The sequence below is a fragment of the Pygoscelis adeliae genome, unplaced genomic scaffold, assembly GCF_000699105.1.
Source record: "Pygoscelis adeliae isolate BGI_AS28 unplaced genomic scaffold, ASM69910v1 Scaffold66, whole genome shotgun sequence".
In the NCBI taxonomy this organism is placed as follows: domain Eukaryota; kingdom Metazoa; phylum Chordata; class Aves; order Sphenisciformes; family Spheniscidae; genus Pygoscelis; species Pygoscelis adeliae.
In genome coordinates, this window is record NW_008825167.1 from 6,084,282 (window position 1) to 6,110,210 (window position 25,929).

General features: G+C 38.0%; 1 protein-coding gene across 2 annotated transcripts in view; it reads left to right on the forward strand.

Annotated features, from left to right (window-relative positions):
* WHSC1 (Wolf-Hirschhorn syndrome candidate 1) overlaps window positions 1-25,929 on the forward strand; it is a 63,662-nt gene that overhangs the window by 2,243 nt on the left and 35,490 nt on the right. For both annotated transcript variants that reach the window (XM_009328789.1, XM_009328790.1), the window contains exons 2-5: window positions 14,571-14,736; window positions 19,937-20,103; window positions 20,471-20,962; window positions 25,711-25,855. In XM_009328789.1, coding sequence (XP_009327064.1) covers window positions 14,571-14,736; window positions 19,937-20,103; window positions 20,471-20,962; window positions 25,711-25,855 — 970 coding nt within the window. The remainder of the gene's footprint in view (window positions 1-14,570; window positions 14,737-19,936; window positions 20,104-20,470; window positions 20,963-25,710; window positions 25,856-25,929) is intronic.

Below are 25,929 nucleotides of genomic sequence, written 5' to 3' on the forward strand. Positions count from 1 at the left end.
AAGAAAGGTTGGTCTGGGTTCTCTGAGTTGTCTTTTGGCCAGAAATGGTCAGGAGAAAACCATGTCAATGCTGTTTCCCAGAGTGCTTGAGACTTGATAGCTGGAGAGTGATGGGGTTATTTGCTCCTGTGCCAAACCAGTGAGCTACCAAACTACCAAGTCAGGACAACCACCTGCTTGATCTCAGACTATGCAATAGTATAACCCTATTCTGTTCAGGGCACTTGAAACAGAGGGTCAGGCTTCTGGCTTTTTTTTCTTGCACAGTGCACTTTAAAGCACAAAGGGCAAAAGAAAAAGCATTTAAAGGTCACAAGTTGTTTTATGATAACTCCTTGATTGTAAAAAGTCTGGGGCTTTTCTTTCTCTTACAGGGAGGGTTTGCAACTGTGCAGGTTTAAAAAAAAGGAAGAAAAACATACTAGGGAACATGCTGAAGAAGATTTTTCAAATATTTGTCCGCATGTAGACTAGTGATATACATGTGTTCTCTGTGATCATAACTGTAATATCTTAATATCAGTGTTCTTTGGTTTCAGGCCCCTGCTCTAGCTGTTATTTCATCGCCAGCATCCAAAGCCTTAATGTTAGTGCATCATGCTGTGATTTTATGTAGCTGATTGTGGCTGCAAAGTGGAAGTTGGAGAAATATCCTTGGAGTAAAAGCTGATTAATTTTGTACTTAGATAGTTTACTGTAGGTTACAAGTTAATGTAGAACCTGTTTGTCTGGTTTTATTTCTGGGCTGGTTTCTCTCTCAATTTCTTGTTGTCCAAGCTCTTACTCTTTTGATTTAGCAAAAATCGCCATGGTTCACTGCCTTTTGTGTAAGGTAATTATATCTCTGTTTGATGGACATAGCAGATTACTATCTTGCTGAGGTGAGAGGCATATCGTTTAACAAATGTTCCAATGCTCTGTTGTTGGGTTTTCTTGTTGTTTGGGCATTTTTTGTTAACATAAAGGAAGGCTGTTTAAAACTTTATCTGCAAGTCAGTTTTCAATTGGGAATAAACATGATCTGCCCAGCTCTGACTTGAGTTAGATTTCTGTTGATAATCACCACCTTTTCCAGGCTTCCAAGAAACAGCTGTACTGCTTTCACTTTCCCAAGGTAAAGGAGAGGAAGCGGGACAAGCCGTGGCTCTTTCCTCCCTTCCCTCCTGCCTTTTACCCTTCTTCCCCCACCCCTGGTGTCTCTCCACCCGAGGAGTTTACTTTAAAATCCAGGCCTCTTCTGATAAGGCCTGGTTTAGCAACTTTTATGCCAAGGCACTACACTGATAGCGGTCTGACACCGCCTCCAAATGTTCTGTTATTGGTGGTAGGTATCACATGTGAGATGTTTGAATCGATGCCAAACCCATGGACTCCAATAGTTGCCCACTTGATAGTGCTGCTCATGAGAGTGGCAGTATGCTTCAGTACTAGATTTTGTGGTGGCTGCTTTTTAAAGTCATTGTTTTTTCAGTTCTTGCAACACTACCAGTTAGGAATGAGGACTTTCCTAGATTTTTCTTACTCAGTGCTTTTGTTAGAAGTGAAACAATCCTGTTTGGAGGGTGGCAGAGGTTTACTTCATATACTAATATGAAGTAATCCAAGTCCGATCCCTAGAGCAATCCAGAGCTTCTGTACGGGAAATAGAGTACGTGTATCTGCAGCTCTCATGCTGGTGGTCCCAAAGTAGGTCTGTGCTCTCTAACACTAAGAACAGCTCAGTATGTGATACTGGCAGATTTGAGCTTGTTCTGCACAGGCTGGTTTGGGCCTACAAGTGGCAGTTTGCCATTTTGGCATGGCTTCCTGGCATGGCTTCCTAGCACGGGTGCAGTAGCTCAGAAAAGCAGCGATGCTGTGTCCAGAGCAAACCTGAAGTCCACACACTGCTATGCTTGCTAGTTTAGGGATTCCAGCTGTGTAAGATGTACATGATCCAAAAGCTGTACCTTCCACATAGCTTCCTATCCAGTTTTCTTGTAGCCCTCTTTTAGTATTGTACCAGAAACTTGGCAGTTTGTTACTCTTTCTGCTCGGTACAGTCTATAATGACTTTGCAGCAGCTACATGGGGGGCAATTGCAAGTTACTGGAGAAATTCCACTAGTCCTTGTCATGTGTTCATGTTGCCATTTCAGCTTCACAGAGAAAAACCAGTCTGGCCAACTCCATTGTATCTGATATCTACATAATGTTATAATGCCTTTCCCAGTGAGTGGCAAAGATTTAGAAACCGAGTAAGGGTAGAACAGAAGCAGTCTGAGGATTATCTGCTGCTTTTTATGCTTCTGTGCTGACTAAATACAGGAAGATGGGGACCACTGAAGGTGGTGATGTTGCTCTGATGCTTGCATCTAATCAGTAGAGATGAGCCAAAACCAACAAATTCCCTCTGTAAGATTGGAGAGCTGTGCTTATCAAATGTTTGATTAACCTGTTATAGCCAGATCCTGAGGTGACTTGTTTTGTTTTAATTTCAAAAAAAGTAAAAAGAAAAAATAAAGTCAAATAAATGTGTCTTTTTTCAGAAGGAGGACTTGCTTGATTGTTTTTCATCATCAGTTACTAGGAATTCCTGGTCAAGTATGATTACTGAACTTGCACATAAAATGTGCAGCTAAACTACCACAGGAGTCAGGATCTGTAGTTGTAGGGTAAAATTAACTCAATTACTTTTTCTTTTTTAATAGGCTGTTATTGAGGTATCAGATCCTGTCTTCAGGCAAGTGATAACACAGGCTGTCTGGCTGATGTCATCAGAATCCCAAAGGAGTAGGAGTAACCCTAAAAATCTCTTCTGGGTGATCCCTTCAGGAACAAGAGAAATAACTTCTTATCCTTTTTGGAAGGGTTCCTGAGCTACTGGTTTGCGTTAGCTGTTAGTAGAGGATTACCTTCAGCTACACCTTGAAAACTTGTTTGTGCTAAGCAGCTCACAATGTGCAGCAGTAATTGTTACTTTGGAACTTTAAATTGTTTGTTCTTAACGCCTCATTGGAAAAGTATCTTAAAGAACTACTTGTAGGTTAAGAAGCACCAAAAGGCATGCAGCATCAAGAGTATACTGGTTTGGGGGGAGATTAGAAGCTATGAGTATTGTCAGAGTGGCTACAAAATTAATTACAGAAAGCTTAAGTATTTGTTTAAGGCTTTCCATACCAGACTTCCTGTTCTTGTATGTAAAAGTGGCTGAATTAAGTACACTTTCTGCGTAAAACTGTGGTCTCAATATGTAATATGTAAATACATTTTTTTTTCTCTTAATAAACACATTGGTGGAAGAATCCAAATCAAATATAAAATAATATCTTGAAGTGATGACAAAAATGCTATATAAGATTAGCTCTACCAAGTTGGATCAAGGAGCCGTTTAATTCAGCACCTCAGCTCGGGGGTGAGTTTCAGCAGAGGATGTATAGATGTGGCAAATCATGGAGTGATGTTCTCTTTGAATACATTCAGCCTCCAGCAGTTTGTAACTCAGAGGTTTCTAGAGCTGGTGACTTTGTATTTAATAGCTGTAGATGGCTAAACTCATGGAAGACAACCTCAGTTTCTTTTTGAGCCAGCGTGAACTTTTTGCATCCATGATGTTAAGTAATAGAGCAACTCTTTTTCAGTTTGCCACCTACTTGTTTCACTTGATTCTCTCATAATGCTAGAAGTAGAGATCGTGGACAAACTTCTCCATTACTGATAGTTTTATAGATTTCTCACAAACCTGCTCAATTTTTAATTTCAGCTTGAAGAGTCCTAGTGCATTGTTTCACATATAGGAGCCATTCCAGAATGTTACTTCTTGTTATAGCCCTTTTTCTGAACTGTGATGCCCTTTGGGTTCTGCTGTCTCTTTTTTGAGAATGAGGGACCAGAACAGTACAGGACATTCAAGATACAGAGGTCTTGTGGATGCATACAGTGGCATGTTAGTGACTTTCTATATTGTTCTCAATTTCATTATTTTTCATTATAAATAATACTTAGCATTTGATTGATTCTTGACTGCTTCTGAATGCTGAGCCACTTTTCTGTGGAAAAGAGCTGACCAGATGTAATCTAACTCAAATTGGAAAAATGTCAGCAACTGTTGCATTGTTTCATATTCATCTTTGGTTTGTGCATTCCAGGACTCTTTTTATTTTATTTTTGGTCTTTTGGGAACTATGGTGGACATGACAGATCAAATAAGGTGGTGAGCAGGCCATCTTCTGAAACTAACTTCCTTTTACATCTCAACAGCAGACTGTGTGCCATAACACAGTTGAGAGGTTAATGACGCTTTTTTGGTTTAATTTTTTTAAGTTGACCAGACTTACTCTCAGTCATTGCACTGGTAGTGTCATGATTTAAATGAATGGTATCATCTCAGCATCTCTTCTTCACGTTGTATTGACCATTACCAGTTGGTGGGGCAAGGAATTTGCTTGTTTTCACTGCTTTTCTGTCCAAGATACGGTGAAGTCTTTCTGTTGCTCTGCTCAGTGTTCTGCTTAACCAAAATAATGCATGTCTAACTTCCGTATTTAGCCGAGAGTTAGTTCTACAGTTCAGGGTTATGTTACTTGGATGGATTTACAGGCAGATTTTTGGGAAACATGAGTGATCTGTACCAGATGTCATTTCTGGCCCTTAAAGCCCCCTTTTGTCAAGAAAGAAAGATGCTTTGTAGTAACCCTTAGGCAAAGTAGTGAAAGCAAAATATTTTGATCTGTCTTGGAACAGTGATATCAGCCTTCTTCACAAGTTTCCTTGTTCTGGAGTGGATTTCACGTAGGGCACATGAACTGTAGGACCTCCAAAAGAGGTCTTTGTTCACAGATGCTAATTTTATGTTTGTCTATTACCATGTTTCGTTATCCTCCTATTATAAATAAATAGATCCAACCAGGCTAACATTTATATTTCTGTTTCTTGCAAGTACCCGAAGTACCTACAGGAGTTGTTCTCTTGCGCATCATGAAATGGGCAGTAGCTAAAAGTGTAAGCTGTCAATAATAAGGGATTCATTCCCTTCTCAGAAAGACAGTTCATAAAAATGCTTTACTTTGGAAGCCCAGTGCAAGATGGAAAACTGGATCTTGCACAGTTGCTAAACAAGCCCTGCTGCACTTGTATGAAGAAGGGAAGTGAATCTGTGGCCTCATAGCAGCAACTAATGCTAGAAAAGCTTGGTTTTGTTTCTTTGTTGTTGTTTTGGTTTTTTGGGAAACAAATATCAACTCAAGTATATGTTGAGGATGCTTGTGATGAAGTAAAATAATTTGGGATCCTGGTTCTTGTGGAATTGATAGCACTTTGATCATGTGCTTTATGATGTTTTACTGCAACGACTGCCCTATTTTAACATTCGTATGGGGTTGGGGCATTTCTGGTTGGGGTTTCCCAGGTTTTCTGTACATCTTTATTGCTGAAAATAAGGATGTTTCAGGAATATGCTTCAACATTGCCAAATCAAGGTAATGTCTGTCTGTTTAGGTTTTTGGGGTTCCCCACCCCCGCACTTGCCCTTGGGGTGGTTAACCACTGATAACAGTTTCTTGCATTTCATCTCTAGAAGAGGAGGACCTACTAGGTATATGTAACAACACAACCTGGATGGAAACCTCTCGTGCCTGCTTTTAGGTATGGGGATTCATTTTAAAGGTCTAATCTCAAAGGCAAAGTAGTACTTGGGACTATGTAAAATTACTAGTTAACTAACAGAGCCCCTTTATGCCAAATCAGCGTTTGTTCTATTTAAGCCTAGACAGCTTCTTTCAGAAGTGTTCTTGTTGCAAAAAAGTGTAGAGGTAAGTATCTGCCTTCACCAGAAAACAATGTTCCGTAAATCTAGTTGCCTGTTGGCAGTACTATTGGGGCTTGGGTTTTTCTGTTTTCTACCAAGAATATTAGGATTCAGAACATCTACCCGTGCTACCTTGGATGTTTTTGAGCTACCAAGAGGAGGATATCTGTTAAGAAAGTGTTTTGGGAAAACTCTTTCCTACTGAACTCTGTAGGAGCATAGCAGAGTGCTAGGGGTAAGGCCCTGATACAGATTCTGATCTTGAAAGTACGTGAAACCATTGTACATGCAGTTAACACAATACATACGGATATGGCATTCTGAAAATATGTAGGTACGTTGAGATGATTTAGCTTTCATTCTGTTATCCTATGTGAAATTCATATGGAAATTATTCAGAAATAACTTGTTTCCTGTGCCAAACTTCCTCATGGCTCTACAGAGCAAAAAGCAAAAGTTACGCTTTTCCAGACTTCTGTAGCATCTCATATCCACACTGTCTTAAGTACCCAGATACTGCATCAAAAGTTTAAATTTTTGAGGGTGGATGAAGGTTAGAGAAGTTGGATGTAGGCAGAAATCTTTTTCTAATACTCAGTATAAAAGAAGTATAAAAGGTTTCATTCATTCTGATCAAACCTTATCTAATTTAAATTTCTGAAACATGGAACCTTTCAATAATAAGCCAGTAACAATTTAAGAGGTCATCTAAATGTAAATGCAGAAATTCAGTAAAGCAGCTGAAAGAAACTGCTCTCCACATTTTTAAGAAAGATCGAAGGTTGGTAAGTGTTCCAGAACTTGCATCTTGCTGGATCTCTCTGTGAATGATTGAATCTCTTTCTCTTCAACTCTTTACTCTGGGTTGTATCCTAGTTACTAAATACCGTGTTAAGTTTATTTCTAAAATACTTGCTTTTTGTGTAAAGAAGGATTGCTGATTTGGATAGACAGATTTGTTTTTAAATATAAAAGCATCTTAAAAAAATTTCTCATCTGCTGGAGACTTGCTAATGAAGGACCCAAAGCCAGAAAAAGAATTGAAAAGTAACCAGGAGTTTAGTGGTTGATTTGAAATACAAATTTGAGCTTTTATCTTGTTTTAAAATCCATAATCTACATTATGAATCCCTGTCTAAACTTAAATGGATTTTTATTGTCTTCTGCTTGCTTTCTGTCTTGGATGGGAGGGTCCTGCGTGGTGATATTCAACATGCTGTCCACGAACTGCTTTAGATGAGTTTGTGGAAAGAAATGGAGGAAACAAACCTATTGTCACGAGACTTATATTTGGTTTCAAAGAGCCTCAGCCGGCACAGAAAAGTTTTCAGGGGATCTGCAAGTAGAGCCGTGATTTTCTTCAGCCTTTTTTGTCCTCTTGTTTTATAGCTTTACCATCTAAGCACATTAAAGAAAAATTACTAAATCCTGGTTGTGGCAGGAAGATTCAAACTTGGTGTCTTCTGCGAATGTAATTCTTCACACTGCCAGCTTTGGCCCCCTTATAGTAATAGAAGAAAAGTAGTAAGTGATTAGAAGAAAAAAGATAACTTGAAGAAATACATTTAATGTAATTGCTCTCAAAATTTAATTTGGAAGGTTTTAGTTAAATCTCTGGCTTGGTATAAAACAATTAGAAATCTGAAAAGCTAACAAACCAGCCCCCAGTATAATTTGTTCATTTTTTTTGTTTTGATCTGGACTTTTCATTTTGTCATGGTTTAACCTCAGGTGGCAACTGAGCACCACACAGCCACTCGCTCACTCTCCCCCCGCTGGTAGGATGGGGGAGAGAACCGGAAGAGTAAAAGTGAGAAAACTCTTGGGTTGAGATAAGAACGATTTAATAATTGAAATAAAATAGTAATAATAATAATAGACTACACAAAGCAAGTGATGCACAATGCAATTGCTCACCACCTGCCGACTGATGCCCAGCCAGTCCCCGAGCAGTGGCCCCCCCAGCCAGCTTTCCCCCAGTTTATGTACTGAGCATGACGTCCCATGGTATGGAATGCCCCTTTGGCCAGTTGGGGTCAGCTGTCCTGGCTGTGCCCCCTCCCAGCTTCTTGTGCACCTCCAGCCTTCTCAGTCAGTAGAGCATGGGAAGCTGGAAAGTCCTTGACTAGTGTAAGCATTACCTAGCAACAACTAAAACATCAGTGTGTTATCGACATTATTCTCATCCTAAATCCAAAACACAGCACTGTACCAGCTACTAGGAAGAAAATTAACTCTATCCCTGCCGAAACCAGGACACATCCTCTTTCCCCTGAGTCTTTACCTCACTGCACAATATAATGCATGTTTTACGAGGGTGTTGCAGATTTAATTGTGCAGAGGTTGATGCAATGGCCTTTTGAGGGCTGCAGTCTTTGGATGCTCTACTGAAGTGTCCCTTTCTGTTTTACTGAAGGTGGAACACAAAACTTTGCCAACTCATTGCTTCTTTCTTCATGTTTCCTCATCCTTCTCCATTTTGTAGTAAAAATTCAGGATTTTCTCTTAATCATCTTGCAAAGGTCTGGTTTACTCTTTAGTCTTCTGCCTGAAACATTCCCTCTGTAGACAGTGGTTTGCTGAATATGTAATTACACAGCATTCTTCCATTAGATAATAAACAGAACATAATAAGACAAAGTGGAAAAACTTATTTTTATTCTTAATACATTCAGTTACTTGTGGTTTACTATCTAAATATACTCCCCCACATCCCAGAAGGTGGGAGCTATTTGGATAAACATAGGACCTCTAAGGACCTGTCCTTCTGGGATAAACAGATTTACTATAACGTGTGAATTATAATCTTAAAAAAAACAAAACAAAACACTAAGGCAGTTATGTTTGTGAGGATACTGTATTTTTATAGACAGAATCATTTAGAATGAGCACTGGCTGTTTCTTAACAGACTTAAGTTGCCACCCTTTTCATTTGAAGCAATAGTGTATATTGAGGGTTTTGCATAGATTTTAATGAGCTGTAGCTGTAATTTTTGGGTTTGAAGGGATTTGACTTAATGAGATTTTTGCCCTCAGTCACAGAGTGAGAAGAAGCTGTTTCTCTGTCCTGAATGACAGGACATCACTCTCTGGGAAAGTAGTTGCATCCCTCCATTCCTTTGCCTTTGAAGACTGAATGGTGATTTGTCTTTTGTCAAATGAAATTCCTGAATTTTTCAGGAAGCAAGAGCTTTCAGAAGAACGTAATGGAGATGGTGTTTTTTCAAGGAAGAAACGTTTAGAATCACTGTCCTACTATGTAGTTTGTTTGTTTACTTTTTTATAGTGTCCTTAGTCATTGGTGAATTCAAGTGACAGAACAACATTACAAAAATAATCTTTTTTGTTCTGTTGCTCCCTTTTTCTCCAGACAAACCTACCACCTCTCCTGAACCTCTGAAAGGAATGAAGTTTGTTCTACAACCACTTCCTTAGTTCGCTATCTTTCCTGATAGAGAGGCAAGAGAAGACAAAACATTTTTACTTTTATTTTTATTACACAAGTCCATGATAGAAAATAGGAGTATTAGTGGATGAAACACAGCACAAGTAGATAGCAGGACCAGAAAAATATATGTGGTTTTGGTCAGCAGGCAATGTTATCTTTTCCATAGTAAAGAAACACATTTGACCGTCTAAGTTTGTGTGTTCTAACTTTGATTTAAAGTACATTTTAATTGCATATATTCTGTTTAGGGACCTTGATTGTTTTGTCTTGGTTTCTTTGTAATGATAATAGATTGGTTTTTATTCTGGAATGCAGGCGGACCTCCAGCAGTCTGTGTTTGTAGCATGGCCTTCTATTATAGTGCAGTCCAGTGGAAGTTCTTTGATACAGGATGGAACTGAATTGAAAATGAAAACAGAAAGGGAGATATCAGATACCTGCAAGTTGTTCAATATGTACTTCCCCATTATGTTACACAGAGGAGAGCATTTACTGTCTTCACTTGTCTTAATTGTTTTCTTTTATTTTTGTCCAGTATTAAATTCTGGTGGTGTATTCTTCACCAATTCTCAACATTGTTCTTTGTCTAATCCCTTTGTCTAAATTTTGGCGATTTACAGTTAGATGAAGGGGTTTTTTAATGATTTCTATAGATTTCCAGGTTTATGTAGTGAAATAGTAGCTTTTTGATGCTTAAGGTAATTTGCAGTAATTTTGAGGGGTTATAATTCCTTGCCCATGTATGCACACATGCATATATACACAAAATAGATAATAATATTAGTATCTACTCTACCACTGACCACTTTAAAAGAGAAAAAGTTATCTCAGTCTGACACCACCTAGTAAGACTTCTAGGTGTTTTTTTAAAAAAATTACCATTGTCCCTTGTTTACTAAATACTCATCATGGTGTTTTTGTAACAGAGTCTACAAACAAACCTAAAGCTCTCAGTACAGTAAAATTGCTGCCCTTAAATGCATTTTTCTTTGGTCATTTTAAGATAGTTTTAAACTTTGAAATTACCCATCACTCATGGTGTGTTCTTGTCTCTTCATACTCATTAGTCAGACCAGAACTAAATGGAAACTTATTGGATTCTTTTGATCAGATGTAGGCAAAGTTAATTAAATACCAATGTTTTCTATGGCCAAGCCACTTCTTTGGGCTGGTAGATTGCTGACAGCAGTGTCATAAATTCTTGTCAATCTGCCTGTCATTCATCGGTTATGAAAGTGCTGAGAGAAATGACAAACAAATCTGTGAAATGTTAAGGGAAGAGGAAAGGCGTGTTAATTTTCTTTTCTTTTTTGGTGCTTCTCAGCCTATTGCAGCTGCTGGCCCAGATGAGTTTTTAAGGATGCTAGTACTCTTCAAGACATAATTTCTCACAGAAAAACTCAGTTGCAATAAGGGAATTACTCCATTCCACACTCCACGCCCCCCTGGACAAAATAAAAAAATTTGTCTAGCTGCCTTTCAGAGCAAGTGTTTCATTAAGATACTAATCAAGAAAGTCAGGAATTTCAATGTCTGCCATACGGAGTGGTGCAGAGCCTGTCAAAATGCCTGTGTATTCAGCGTTAGGACTCGTCTGTGTGGGAGTCATCACCTGCTCACCCAGGCTTTGATTGCCCATTTATGTAACTTCTCTGCAGTCTACTGTTTGAAAGCAGAAAAAGAAACTGGAATTCCTTCCCAAAGTAGAAAAGAAATATGATCACAAGCTGTTTCCTTCTTCTGTTTAGCATAACTGGCTTAAAGTTTGGGGCTCAGGTGATTGAGGTGGTAGTTCTCTCAGAGGCTGCAGAGCTTGTCTGTAATTAAGGAAGGAGAGGGAGGGGAAATTCTGCGACTAAATGTGTATGTTTACTTCTGTCAAAACTGCAGTAAAAGGTAATGTGATGGGGCATAGGCAGAGCAGTCCAGACTTACTTAGCAATGACAGCAAGAAAAGACTGTTCCGTGTTCCTCTGCAGCACAGAATGCTCAACAGGCTTTACTTTGTTGACATTTATGGGTAGGAGATCTAATTAGAAGTGAGAACAATTTCAAGAAATAAAAAGTTGTCAAAAAGACACAAAGAGCCAAAAATTGAGGGGAAAGTATTTTAAAATAGTTTGATTTTGTGTGACTTCCCTTGCTTTACAGTTGTGCTCTAAACCAGGAGTCTCCCATCTTAATTTGCTTGTTTAAGTATCATCACAGAAAGAATTGATCAGCTGTTGCAGGAGGAGGTATTCCCTGTCTTCTGGTGCGTTCACACAGACCACCAAAAGTGCGCTTCCAGTCCTGCCTCTCCGTCTTCCACGGGTGCACAGTCAGATGCCCTGTTCTGTCTGACTGCATATTGTTAGGAATCAAAATTTGCCTAAATAATTCCTGTTTTCTTCTGGAAGAAAGAAACCTGCAAGCCAAATTACTTTTTTCTATACCACTTTGTAACTTGAATGGTGATTTCCTATTCTTAAAAATTGCAGAGAGTACAAGTGTCTCATAAAGAAGCTTCGGCTCTCGTTGTATGAGAACATAGATGCCAACAGGGGACTGGGTGGCAAATTTGTTTAGAAGTGCTCTTTTCTTCCCATCCCATCAATATTTTTAAAAAAACAGCCTGGATACTGAAGTAAAATCTATGCATATGATTGTCTTCCAGTATCTACCATTTTCTGATGTTTTTAATCAATTTAAATATGTAAGCATTTAATGCTATGCTGGCGGTTTGCAAAAATGTTTTTGAGAGGAAGTATTGAAAGGACTGTTGATGTCCTACAGCTGCTTGTCTCAGAAGTACATGCCAGGAATTTCACCTCACTGTTTACTGTTGAGATACCTATTGAATAGATCAGACTAATTCCCAGAATTGGAAAATCAAACTAAACCAGAACGATGTGGGAAAGTAAGATGGAAGTGAGCAAGTTCATGGTGATATTTTCTGTAGGTCTTTAAATAACCTCATATGAGAGCTCTTAAAAAAATTATGTATATAGAATTCTGTGCTGTATTTTGCCATTCTTTTAAAGTATGTGCATTTTATCAATAAAAGAAAACATAACTACAGCAAGCATTGTATAGATAAACCTTGCAGGCTTTATCAGAGCCTGTCATTTTCAAGTTTTTTATCATGATCCAGTATAGTAAAAGAATTCTGGGCATATTTAAAATTTGTGAAATGCTTGTAGGTATATTGAAATGCAGTATTCACCCCTGTACTGCCACTCCTTTTAGGTTATGCTACAATAAGAAGCACTGCTAGAGCCTTTTCATTATTCCATCCAGCTCCCTCTCAGATTGTAGCCATAAATCTTTGTAGCTTAGTTGCACTTTCTGAAAAATACAGGGACTCATAAATTAAAATGAGATTCAGAATTCTGAGTAACTTTTACATTTCTGAAAAGTTAACTCACTGAAAAATATTTTCATCCCACCTATGTAGTTTAAATGCTGAAGTCAGTTTGTGTGTTTTGGGATTAATGTTTATCCGGATCTGTTCTCAGCATATGTATTTCTTAATTTTTAGCTTTTAAGCATAACTTTTCATGTCATGTTTAACTGATAGAAGGAGCATTTGATTTTTCACATCTGCTTGGAATCTTTTACGTCCATTGAGACTGCTGGACTTGAGGCAAGCTCAGCGGGAGGGGTTTTCTGACAGTCTTACAGAATCCTTAGAGAGCCAAAAACCTTGAGACGTGGGAACATGGGTCTAGCTGGAGGCACGTGAACCAAGTCTGAATTCATCAGAAAAGCTGAATCACTGGATGAGTAACTGTCCCTAACAATCAGATGACATAGCATCATGTGTGTCTAGTAGGCTTAGCTTTAAAAGCTCTGAGGAAAAGAGTTTCTGAGTACGTTAAGCTTTAGATTTTTTGATTGGATGTGCCTCTATGTTTGAGTTGCAAAAAAATCTCTATGCTGTTGCAGCACGTCAAAGATTTTTGTTGTTTGTGTTTGGAAAATAATGTGTAATTCGTTATGGTAGTATTCTGTGGATTTAAAAATCTGTACAAGGTAACTTGATCTACTCTGATTCAACACAATGCTCCAAATACTTGTTTCCTCATTCTAGATTTCCGGTTTCCTAACAGTGTTCTTTCTTTCCTCTTGCCACTTTTAATTAATTAAAACAGAATTTTGCTCCAGCTCTAATATTAAATCCACTGAAAGCCTGGAGCTCCAGTCCGCCTTCTGTATGTTGAGCTAGTACTACGCAAGATGAACGATATAACATGTTGCGTGTAAATGTAGTACTAGAAAAACTAAAAAGCAAATTAAAAATATGTGATTTTTTTTTTTAACAGATATCTGTAATGAGACATGTTCTGTGCTTTCTTACATCCAGAGTTAAGGCTTGCCTATGTAAAGACGTTCATTATTTATATCAAATAGAACAGATGAAGCCAAAAAGACAAAATGTAACTAACTTCGTGGAATGGTTTTAGTTGGTGAATAGCCTGTGTTGCTGAACTCTGTTACGATGCAGTAAAAATGTGTGTCTGTCATACGGGAACACAAAACTCCCTTGTAGTTAAACCTGTCCCTTGAAGTGGAAATAGTTCTGTAATTGTTTTCCAATAGCTAAAATAGCTTTAGAGCACCAGCACCCAAGCACTCACAAACTTTTCCTGCTAAAACTGGAACAGAAAAAAAAATATTGCAAGAGTGTGGGGAAGGGTTCATGTCACAAATTCTCAGTATGTAAAAAGACAGCTGAAAGATGCATAGTTTGGGGTTTTTTAACTGGTTATTTATGTAGTTTCTATTCAGACATAAAGACAGTATTTCAGTCTATTCTAGTTTGGGATTTTTTTTTTTTTAAATCTAAGAACACATTTATATGTATAGCGCTTAACTTGATTAATAATACTCAATACAGAGGGAGGGAGGTTGGCTTTTCCACATCTACACCCAGTGCTCAGTTAATGTGTTTGAAATTAAAGTAAGCCTTCCTGACCGTCTCGTAGCAGTTACTCGAAAAGATAAAGGCAAACCACAGCTTACTTGCCAACATTTCTAACTAAAAACAAAAACATAAATGGAACTTGGGATTTTTTTTGCTGTGAGAGAACAAAATTTATGACTTAAAGTTTTTATTACACATGAAATATGATTGCTATTTGTTAGCAAACATGATAGTTCTTTATTCTGGTGAACTATTTCTTATTTCCCTCCTTCCGTTACGACTCTGTGTTTTTACATATAATGAGAATGTTTAAACAGAGAATATGAACTGTAGTTTGTTGTTTATTTTTGTGTGCTATTTAGTAATCCTAGTGCATATCTGAAGAAATATGGTGATAGTTGTTTGGGTTTTTTTCTTTTTTTATCTTTTAAGGCTCCTGCTAAGAGAGATCCAACTCAAAGTACCGTCAAAGAAGACAAAGTCCATCTGTTGAAGTATAATATAGGAGATCTAGTGTGGTCAAAAGTGTCTGGTTTTCCATGGTGGCCATGTATGGTTTCTGCTGATCCTGTTCTCCATTCCTACACTAAACTAAAAGGTATGTCAGTGGTGATACAAACATCCAAGTTTCTTCAGGTATACATACCATTATTTGGGGAAAATTCTGTTCTTCGTTTTATCTATTCAGTTGTATCAGTAACTGAATAAGCTCCTTGTTGTCAAGAGGAATGTTAAAATCATGTAAACAGTATTCTTGAGCATATAGCAGATGGAGCTTTTTTCCCCACTGTGTCTTTTTAACTCTGAACATTCTCCGAAAGATACCAAAATTGTGATCTATGAAACTGTGTGAGTCTTATTAAAAAAATTATCTGATGGTACTTTCCATTGTTTTTATGGAGATGCTTGGAGAAGTGGTATGCACTAGAAACTTTATTGGAAGCTAATGGGAATGAAATACTCCTGATGATTATGCTTTACTAAAAGCAATCCGTAATTCAGGCAGGTAAATTTTCTGTGATTCATAGAATCAATACTGTTATCTACAGACAACATCAGTTGATTCTAAATGCAGGGACTACCAAGTGTTAATGAAATTTTTAAGTAGGAATCTGTATGATTTCTTAATCTCACTTGCAGCTTTGTTCTCTGTTCTGATACCTGAAACTTGTGAGGCTTATCTGTGCTGGTTATAGAATGATAGAAGTAATATAGGTTGGAAAGGGCCTCTACAAGTCATATGGTCTCCAAGTTAGAGCAGGTTGCTCAGGGCCTTGTCCAGTCAAATATTTCATGTCTTCGAGGATGGAGACTTTACAGCCTTTCTGGGCAACCTGTTCCAGTGACTGGCAGCCATTATGGCAAGAAGACTTTTCCCTTTATCTAGTTGAAATTCCCTTTGTTTCAACCTGTGTCCATTGCCTTTTGTATTAGCACTGTGTGAATCAGATTGATTAGGTACAATTTGCCCTTGGTGAGTCTGTGCTGGCTATTTCCAGACACCTTCTCGTCTTTCATGTGCTTGGACATGTCTTTTACGAGAATTTGCCCTATAATCTTGTAGGCATTGAGAGTAAGCTAGTCAGCCTAGCTTGTAGTTCCCCAGACTGTTCTTGTTTTTCTTGAAGATAGGTGCGATGTTTGCCTTTTTCCAGTGATTGGGTATCTCCCCTGATGGTTGTGACCTCTCAAAAATTAGAGAGATCACCCTTGCAATCACATTGGCCAGCGCCTTCAGCTCTTCCTGAGGCATCCCATCTGGTCCCATAATCTCATAGATGTCCAATTTGATTAAGTGCTCCCTGACTTTTTCTTCATATGCTGTGGGTAGTGCCTCAGTCTTGCAGCCTTTATAACTAGACTAAGGGACCTGAAGGCTTGGGGGCAGATGTTACAGTTTAAAAAACAAACAGACAAACAAAACCCTGAGAGAGAGAAGACACAGAGTACCCCAGCTTTTTCTGTGTCCTTTGTCACTCAGTCTCCTGCCCCAGTGAGCATTCCTTAGCCTTCCTTTTGCTACTGTTGTATTTACAGAAAATCTTCTTGCTGCACATTGCATCCCTCACTAGTTTTAACTCCAGCTGAGCACTGTAAACTATTTTTTGCTATGTTTATGCCAAACTGTACTGAAAGTTTGGTAAACCTGAAAACGGAATCCAGAAAACTTGCAGATTAAGGAGAAAAGCAAGAAGTTAATAGGAATATCAAAACAAAATAGGAGCACATAACTTTGTTTTGATATTTATGCTTCTAAATACTTTCATATATTTTATTAGATCAAGTGAAAGTATCGGCTTCCATTGTTATGAACAGAGTAGGGCATTTACTTGTCACTAGAGATTTCAGTAACTTTTAACTATGTATTTCCAAGTCTGGGAAGGGAGTGTGTTTGTGGTTTTGGTTTTACGTCATTTTCAAGGGTTGCATTGAGAGCTTCAAAAATAGACTAGAATATACATCTAAAATTTGCATTGGAATTACAAATTTCCAGTGTGGAGGGACTGTAAACATGTATGATTGGAAATCAGAATAATCTTGACACTTTGGAGGTGTGGTCTGAAAAAAAGTACAGTTCAGTAGAAGTAAGTTTTGGATTTTTACAGTGGTAGGTGATCAAGCGGGGAAACAAGTGGAAAGCTGCATTTTCACAGAAAGGAGTCTGAGAGTTATAATAACCCATTGTAGTTTTCTCTGCAGAAAGACCAAAATCACACTGACATAAATTAATAGTGCTGCTTATAAAAAGCATGAAGTAGATCCTTTGCTTTTCCAGTGTTAGCATGGCCTCAGCGGAAGTACTTCGTTCATTTCATCCTGTTTGGGCCATTTCATTTCAAGAAACATGGACCAAACAGAGAAGGTTCTGAGGACAGCATGAACAGAAATTTAGGAGTCTACCTGCACAGACAGACTGAAGGAACTGGGGCTGTTTAGTCTGACAAGGAGTAGCTAAAGGAGTGACAATGAATATTTAGTCTACATATTAAGAAGAACTTGGAAGGGATAAAGATAGTGAAGCATTGGTGTGGATTGCCTGGAGAAATGGTGTGATCTCATTCATAGGAGGTTTTTAAGAACAAATTGAATGAGGATCTCTAGGATTATAGCTAGACTCAATGTTGGTAGTAAACTAAATGGCTTCTTGAGAACCCTTTCAAGCATTCATACAATTGCTAGAATGGTTATTATAGACTCCTCAGACAAATTTTTCCTGTAGCAGTCTTGCAGAGTTTTGATCAGGCAGTCCCTGTGATTTTAGTCTTTGGATTATTAGGTCTATTATGAGATAGAGAGTTGGATTTTGAGAGAAATAAAGCTGTTTATTTGTTCCTAACTGAATTACTCTGCTTCTTTAAAGGAGCCTCATTATCAAGAATCTCTGTGGTAGCTTTTTATAAGAAACTATAGAAATAGATCTAGCAAAAACCAATGTCCTATGTCTGAATGCAACCAGTGCAGTACTAACAGAAAGAAGGGCCCACGTTCTTTGAGATGTTAACTTCCATCTGTTTGAAGTTATATGGATGAGGGTAATATTTGCTCTGGAGTTGGCTTGGGGCCTGCCTTTTCTCTCAGGAAGTTGACTAGGGCTGGGCAGCCATCATAACTGATAAATGCACACAGATACGCATATTTCCATCACTACGTATTTCCAGTTGTGTATTATCTTCCACCTAGAGTTTACTATTGAGGCACTACCAAAAGTCTCCTGTTCCAAACAAGAGAGTTCTTTTATCTGGGAATTGTAGAAATACTCAGCTAGGTCTCTGTATTTCTCATTTCTAGGATTAGGATCGACAGTGTTTATAAACAATCTGAATTTCTGGATGCTAATACTTGATTTCATCATTCCAGCTGGTTAGGCTTGAGAAAAATTTGTAAGTTTCAACTTGCAAGATGCACACTTTCACGTAAGAAGGCCTGTACTGAGTCAGACTAAAGCTCCATCTCATTTAATATCCTGTCTCTGACTGTGGTCAACCACAGATGCCAGGGTACAGAAAAAGACAATTAATAGTGGTGGGTCCCCAGAACACTCTCCCAAACCTTCAATAATTAGTGGTTCCAGGATTCTGTGAGCCCAAAATGATGTCTTCGTGTATAACAACCCTTAATGAATTCCGTTACTTTATCCAGGAGCATTGATACGAATTCAGCCCACAGAAGATATCTGAAGGTTCACAAATAGGTTCAATGATTCTAGTGGTAGGTGCTATTATTTAGACTCGTTAATTAGGCAGTTACAGCTGTCCAGCATTATATTGTAAAAGGAATAGAGTGTCTGTGTCTGCTTGGAACTGGGCTGTTGGCTGCTCAGAGGCAGATCTTTACAGGTGGTTGTAAATGTAGTCTGTGCCATCTCTCTGCAGCTAGGACATCCTGGTAAAATATGAAAATTATCCTTTATTTCATCATAGATTAAGTCATCAGAGCTCAGTAGTCCCTAGTTAAGCCACATTTGCTTGATGAGGACAAAATAATTACTGTGCGAAAGAATTGCTCCTGACTGTGCATTACTGGAACATGTATTAGACTACTGGATTGGATGTGTGATGCATACAGTCCCAAGACCTTTCCCTATGTCATTCCTCTAGATTCTCATATCTAATCTCAAATGAGTCCTTGTAAGTCTAGAAAACCCAGTAATAATAGTACATGAAGCAACCACCTAGAAGTATTTGCTGATTAAGGTGGAAGACATGCAGTATATGAATAACCTAGTAAAATCTAGACCTAGTTAGAAGACATCTGTAATGGAGAACTGTGACTGTTATTTGTTCTTACTGGGTAGATATCCTTACCTGATTTCCTCTTCCTCCCAGAATACATGTTAGACATACTAATGTGGTGACACCTTGAAGAACCATAGATACTGGGGGGGGCGTAACTGATCCTTTTGCAGCAGGATTCAATTTACAAACACAAATGTGTAGGTCGTCACAGTTAAAACCTTCTCTATTTTTAAGTGAGACCCTAATTTGAACACTTAGACACTAAGACAAACAAATCTGCGAGTTTTAATGAAGGAGATGCTAGAGGACGTCTTAAGTCTGATTCTCTTACCTCTACCTTTTAGAAGTTTGTTGTTACCTGTGAACTCTTTGGTGAATTTTGAAGGTGGTGTCTTCCTGCTTTACTGTAGAATAGCTGAGATCTTTAGAAGGGGAAGGTTGTATGCCTATATCTTACTACAGTGAGCCAATATTCCTCTTTACAATCTTAGAAGAATGGATGTTTCTTGTCTAGGTTTCAGAATTGTTCTCTTATCTTCCCGCTCTCCCTTCTCTCCGTTCCACCACCCAAATCTTTTTCATTTCTTGCTTTGATTCCTTAAAAGCTTGGTTAAGATGAAATTGTGAGTGCAAGTGGTAAAACTAGTTGAAGTATGTGTTTCTATTCAAGAATATTAAAAGATAAAGTTTAGGCTAACCAGAGATGAGGCTGAGTGCACAGGCTATCCAAGCTTTGGAAACTTTTTCAAATGTAGCATTTTCAGAAACATCCAGGCCTATGTGTAAGTTAATATACATGGAAAGCACTGACAGATGATTGTAGCCTTAAGTTAATTTAGCAAAGCATATTCTTGTATGGAATTAAACCATTGGGCTTTTGTGTCAAACTTCATAGATTATAGCTCAGCGACTTTCAAGATGGTTAAGTGAGTTTTTGAAAGGTTAACCAGTGGTACTGTACTTTTGTTATGGTAACTATAGCAGCTTACAAAAGACTTCAAGTCTGAAAGTGCAGAAAACAACCTCAGTTGTATCTTAAATACATTTGTTTTTAATTTTCAGGACAGAAAAAGAGTTTTCGTCAATATCATGTTCAGTTTTTTGGAGATGCCCCAGAGCGAGCCTGGATATTTGAGAAGAGCCTTGTGCCCTTCAAAGAAAAAGACCAGTTTGAACAATTATGCCAGGAAAGTGCAAAACAAGCCCTCACTAAAGCAGAGAAAATAAAGGTAAGAGGCTACCAAGTCAGACAAGATTTGCAGCTTTTTATTCTACTGTTACAGATAAGTACGGATATAAATAGATGGTCTAGAAAGCTTTAACGACAGCTTGTTTTACAGAGGCTTGTAGTCTTATATTTTATTTATAGATGCAAAGAATGGGATGATTTGCCACTGTTTGTTACTTATTAAAAATCAGTACTCTTCTGCTTTGTCATTGATTCATGCATAGTATCAGTACTATCAAATGCAATTCCATTTGAATGTTTGAACTATAATTATACATTACACAGGCACTTGGAAATGTTTTGTGTTAATGTTGGCGTTTTGAAATCAGAAGTCGGCAAATTTCTCACACTGTCGTCTTATCTTGCAGATGTTAAAGCCTGTTTCAGGGAAGCTGCGGCCACAGTGGGAGATGGGTGTTAAGCAAGCAAGTGAAGCAGTAGGCATGACAGTGGAAGAACGGAAGGCCAAGTACACCTTCATCTATGTTAGGGACAGACCTCATCTTAATCCTCGAGTGGCAAAGGAAGTTGGCATTGCTGTGGAACCATTAGAGGAGATAGATGAGTCATCTTACTCAAACGAAGAAACCACTCAAAATCTGAAATCGATGAAGGAGTCTGGCATTCCTAACAAGAGGAGGAGAAGGACATCAAAATTGTCTGCCACTGATGATATGCAAGAAAGCAGTCAGTCGGGGACTAAGAATACTACTCCTCAAAAGTCATCCGAACAGGCAGAATCCAAAAGAGGGATAGGCTCCCCTCTCAATAGAAAGAAAACTCCAGCATCTACTCCGCGAAGCAGAAAGGGCGATGCAGTATCTCAGTTTCTGGTCTTTTGTCAGAAGCACAGAGATGAGGTTAGTCTCTTTTAGCTGTTATTGTTGTTGATTGCCTCTTCTAATTTTTGTACTTAAAGAAACTTCTTCACTTTAGTTGACAAAAACTAGTTGTTACTGTAGAACCCATAATACTCTGGGCTTGACAAGGTATGCCTGCATCAAATCTCAGTCTAGACAGGAACAGAGAAAGAAGGGAATGTAGATAAGCAATATAAACAAGACAGTGATAATGCCATTGTACTTTAAGCATAAGTCATGTTAGTATCTTCCTACATAATCTTAATAGTCCTTTGTATTAGCCATAATTTTTTTAATGTGTATAAAATACTGTAGATATGCATACATATGCTCAGGCAAATATAACGAAGGTTATGCTGTTTGTGGTGATCTACTTGTAGTTAGCTTGTACATTCTTTCTGAAAATGTGGCTCAAATCCTTCGGTTTGTTCCTTTGTCTCTGAAGTACTCAAAAACTCCCATTTACCCACCTAGAATCTTTTGCTGAGCTTCAAAAGAAGCTACTTAACAAAGCTTGTGAAAATCACTGTCAGTGTGCAATCTGCTGGTACAGAAACTAGGTCCTCTTGAGAGGATGACACTCCAAGACAAGGTAGAATAAATAAATACCTTAATATCGACATTTCTTAGGAAGACTGTTGGAGGTATAAAAGCAGTACTGCTGTTCTAGCTCATTACTTTAAAATCATGACCGTCATTTTTCTTCCTTAAAACCCTCTGCTCCATTTGCAGTACAATTCCATTGTACTCATGCACTGAAAGAAGCATGAGTTCTCATATTTTCTTGTAGTTGTACTATTGCATAATACCCTCAGAAGGACCAGAAAGTTAGTGGTGACTTTGTCACACTCTTTAGCTACTGAAGGGTTATAGGAGGTTTGTGTTAGAAAACATTAATAGATACGAACTTACAAAGAAAAAATGAAAAACAGATTCTGTTGTATGGAAGTCAATTAGTTGTGGTTCAACTTAGGATCTTTTTAGATCATTGCAACTTAAGCTAATACTAAGAATGAAAATGAACACAGCGTTACATACACCTTTTAGTGGCTTTCGTTAAATTGAGAAAAGCTTTGGTAGTTCAGTTTGCTGGCTCCAGAAAGGAAAGGGTTTTGTAGCCAGACTATTAAATACAGATTTTGACATACTCATTATGAAAAGCTGTATGGGTAAATCATCTGTCTCATGTTTGAGAGACCTGAGTTCTATTTCCAGGTCTTCTATCAGTAACCTTGTGTCTTGGTATAATGGCAAGGGGGAATTTCCTTGGCCTTTAAGGTAGGTAGCAAGAAGTCTTGTGCAATATTGAGGGACATGAAATTACTTCTCTGGAAGAAATGAGATTATTATGACTGGTTTTATGGACTCATAGCCAAACATATCTTACCACAGAAGAGACATGCTGAGTCTCTGATGTTATATTTCTATTTTCTGTGCCAGTTATCAAGCTTTATTCCCTACTATGGTTATACTGTAATTCTCAACTTAATAGATGGAAAATATGAAGACTATTACAATATTTGACATTGAGGAATTGCTTTGTCTTCAGTGTCATTTTGGGAAACTGAAAAACTTGTATAAGCTTGAAAATCACACTGATGATAGTGGCTAATATTGCACAGAGTTATAAGTAGAAGGAAGTAAGTTTCAAAATATTACATATATTTAGAGAGAGGACATCAGTCATCAAAACCCAAATCCACCTAAGTGTGTAATCCATTCTAATAGGTACAGAAGCACTTCTATGCATAGAACAGAACTAGGTTACAAAAACTGCAGACAGCTGGTAATGGCGGATAACAGTCCCGCTCTCTGATCAGGGCAGTAGAACCTGTCTTTCCTTTCTCTTGATTCGAAGTTAACTGGCAAACTGGGGAAATACCATTTTAGATATTCATGCTTCTTGCACAGAATGTAAGTTATCTGAGTTTAGTTAACACTTCCAGCCTGTCATGTCGCTTTTGAAATGGCAGTTTTGTGCCTTTGGTGGAAGGTGGAGATTGTATCCAAACTAGTATTCGGAGTTTCCCCATTGGTTAGGCTTATCTGGTTCAACTTGCATGGTTTGCTTTCCATCCAAGAGTTTGTTTGGTTGCTGTTGTAGGTGTTCTGATGCTTTAGAAGGAGTGATAACGTTGGCTAAAAAACAGACCTGTTTTTGAGCTACTTGTATTGGTATCTGAGAGTTTAGTGTATGGCTACTGTAGTATTTGCATGTAGAAACTTAGAAGAAAGGAAAACTATGGATCCAGAAGAGGCTCTCTGGCCCCCAGACTTGGGAAGGGATGGAACTGAATGGAAAGGAATAACTGAAGACTTCTCTTTTGGGGCCTTTAATAATCACAAGCTCTCTTAAAAGTAGAGCCATTTCTGTTGTGTCTTGCTTGGAGTCCAGCTTTGTACGGTAGTAGGATTCATACGTCTGTTTAGTTTTATTAATTACTACTTTTTGTGTTACTTTTTCTGGGAATGGGAGGGTGAGGAATAGTTGAAGTTTTTAGAAATGAATGATGGCTGCTGGAAGACTGGATGAATTGCTCAAAAATGTTTTTAATGATTTAAGAGGCATGCTTCCCTGAGGGAGGCGTTGAAAGCTTGGAGCACTTTCATGGTTGTAGTGACGCATTAAGTATTTTGTGCTGTTACCAAAGGAGCAAAGATATATTTTGTACTATTGGCATTCTTCTGCGCTTCCTCTGTGAAATATAACCATAGTAATCATTCGAAGGGAGTGTCTGACTTGAGATAAAGGTATTGTTCAGCTAGAGGCAGACAGCTATGCTGTTTATATTAATTCATTGATTTGGGCCTTGAGTCTGTTTTGAGGTAAATTAAGAAATAATTTCACTGGCAGGGTTTACAATTGAAGATTTCTGCATGCATAAGGAGTTGTTGAACATGAAGACAAATAAGAGTGAAGGTAATACGCTTTGCTTGGATGAGCTAGGACGTGCCTGGTCTAATTACCATGTTTTCCACACCTATAGTGATATTCATTCCCAGATCCAAGAAAAGATCTTCCATGTGCTCTGTAGCATAGTTAGACTTAGAATAAGTACCCAGGAGAAGTGCATGATTTTCATGTACATCAAGATACCCGATACATCATTTCCAGTATGTATGCTGGGATTAAGTATTACAATATGAAGACTTTGGAGAAGTCTGCTGGGCGTTTTCCCTGGAGGCCTTCTCTGCAAGGATCCCTTAATCATTAAGAACCATGAGTGTCTTTTGCTTGTCATTTCATAGCGCTCCTAGTCAGCTGAAAGTTGTTTTTATTTGTATTTTGGTGGGACTGGAGATGATGTTAAACTACCTCATTTGTGCGAACAAAACTAGTTATTTCTTAGAGAATTAAATAACTCCGTGCCCTAGTTGAGCACAACCAACTATGCACTTAGTGGCAATGGTCAAAATTGATGCTAATTTCTTTTCCTAAAGAAGTGAGATTTGTGGGAGGGGTATCTTGTGGGTCTGTCCACATTCTCCCCTCTCAATAACTTTTTTGACATTGTTGGATTTTAATCAGACTTTGAGTAGAGGTCTCCAAAGGTAGTTGTGTTCTCCAAGCTTTATGCAGATGGATTATGCCCGGTAGAAGCAAGTGAACTCTTAGTACTCTACTAGGGGAAAAATTACAGCATGAATTTCCCTACTAGATACTGAATAATCCCAATGGAAGAAAGGTACTACAGCTATTCTAACCAGTGGAGAAGCTTCAGTCACACTTGTATCTTGTTTGACAACAGGAAATGCAATTTTAAGACACGAAGTTCTAAGAAATTAGGTTTAATCACTTCCACTTACCACAGAAAATTTGTATTTCTGTTCTGTTGAATGGTGTTACTGTTTGAACGCTTGGCTTTGTTGGCCTAGTTTTTATTTTGCTCTGTGATTTTGGGGTATTGGTTGCATCACTCCAGTAATAAGATTTTGGAGAATGCTGGGTAATGAGTTGAGGCGGCTACTGTTTCATTTCTGTAGATCGTACAATCTTAGAGCTTTCTGACTTTGTATGATTAATCAAATCTGTTTTTCCTTAAGTAGAAGTATGGGAATACTGAAGGAGTTTGGGAGGACTTTTTCTTTGTTTTTAATACTGGATTTTCTGTTTGTGTTGAATAAACTTCTAGAAACTCTTAAATTCCATGTTGATGGCTATTATGTGTCATGCTCACATTATTAAGAAAAGATGCACAGCTTTTTGAGTTCCTAATATTCATATACATAGTATAAAATGATGAATTAGTACAGGAATATGTTGCATCACATGCTAGCTTGTGTAAATCTCTGCTAAGATAGGTGTAGTGAGTTTAATGTACCTGTAATGTATTTAATGAGTTCTCCTATGAACTGATGGATGTCTTTGTAGGCAAGCATATATTCCAGTATTGTTTGTCTGTCTCTTGTGGTATAGATTTAAACTTAATCAAGAAATAATACAAATTTTTTTGAATGACCACAAGATAAGATTTACACTTACTCCATTTTTTTGAATGTTAAAAGATACTTCCAAAATGATTCTTAGTACTTCTGAATATGCTAATAGATTATTTTTTTTAGAGGGAGAGAGAGAGAAGTGGTTATTCAAAGAAAAACTGGATACAGAAGGTTTTAATCTAGTTCTGTCTACAGCAGAAATGTTAGATAACTTGTTTGTATCCAGTTTTCCAAAGCAATAGAAGTATGTACACCATTCTTTTCAATGGTCACCTTTTTTTAATACAACCCTATTTCTGCATGTATAGGTGGTTGCTGAACATCCAGATGCTTCAAGTGAGGAGATTGAAGAATTGCTCGAATCGCAGTGGAACATGCTTAGTGAAAAACAGAAAGCTCGCTATAACACAAAGTTTGCCATAGTGACCTCTCCCAAATCTGAAGAAGACTCTGGTAAACGTAAAACTGTGCTAGTGTACTCTAACTAAATTTGATATACATAGTGGTGTTAAACTAAGCACATATTT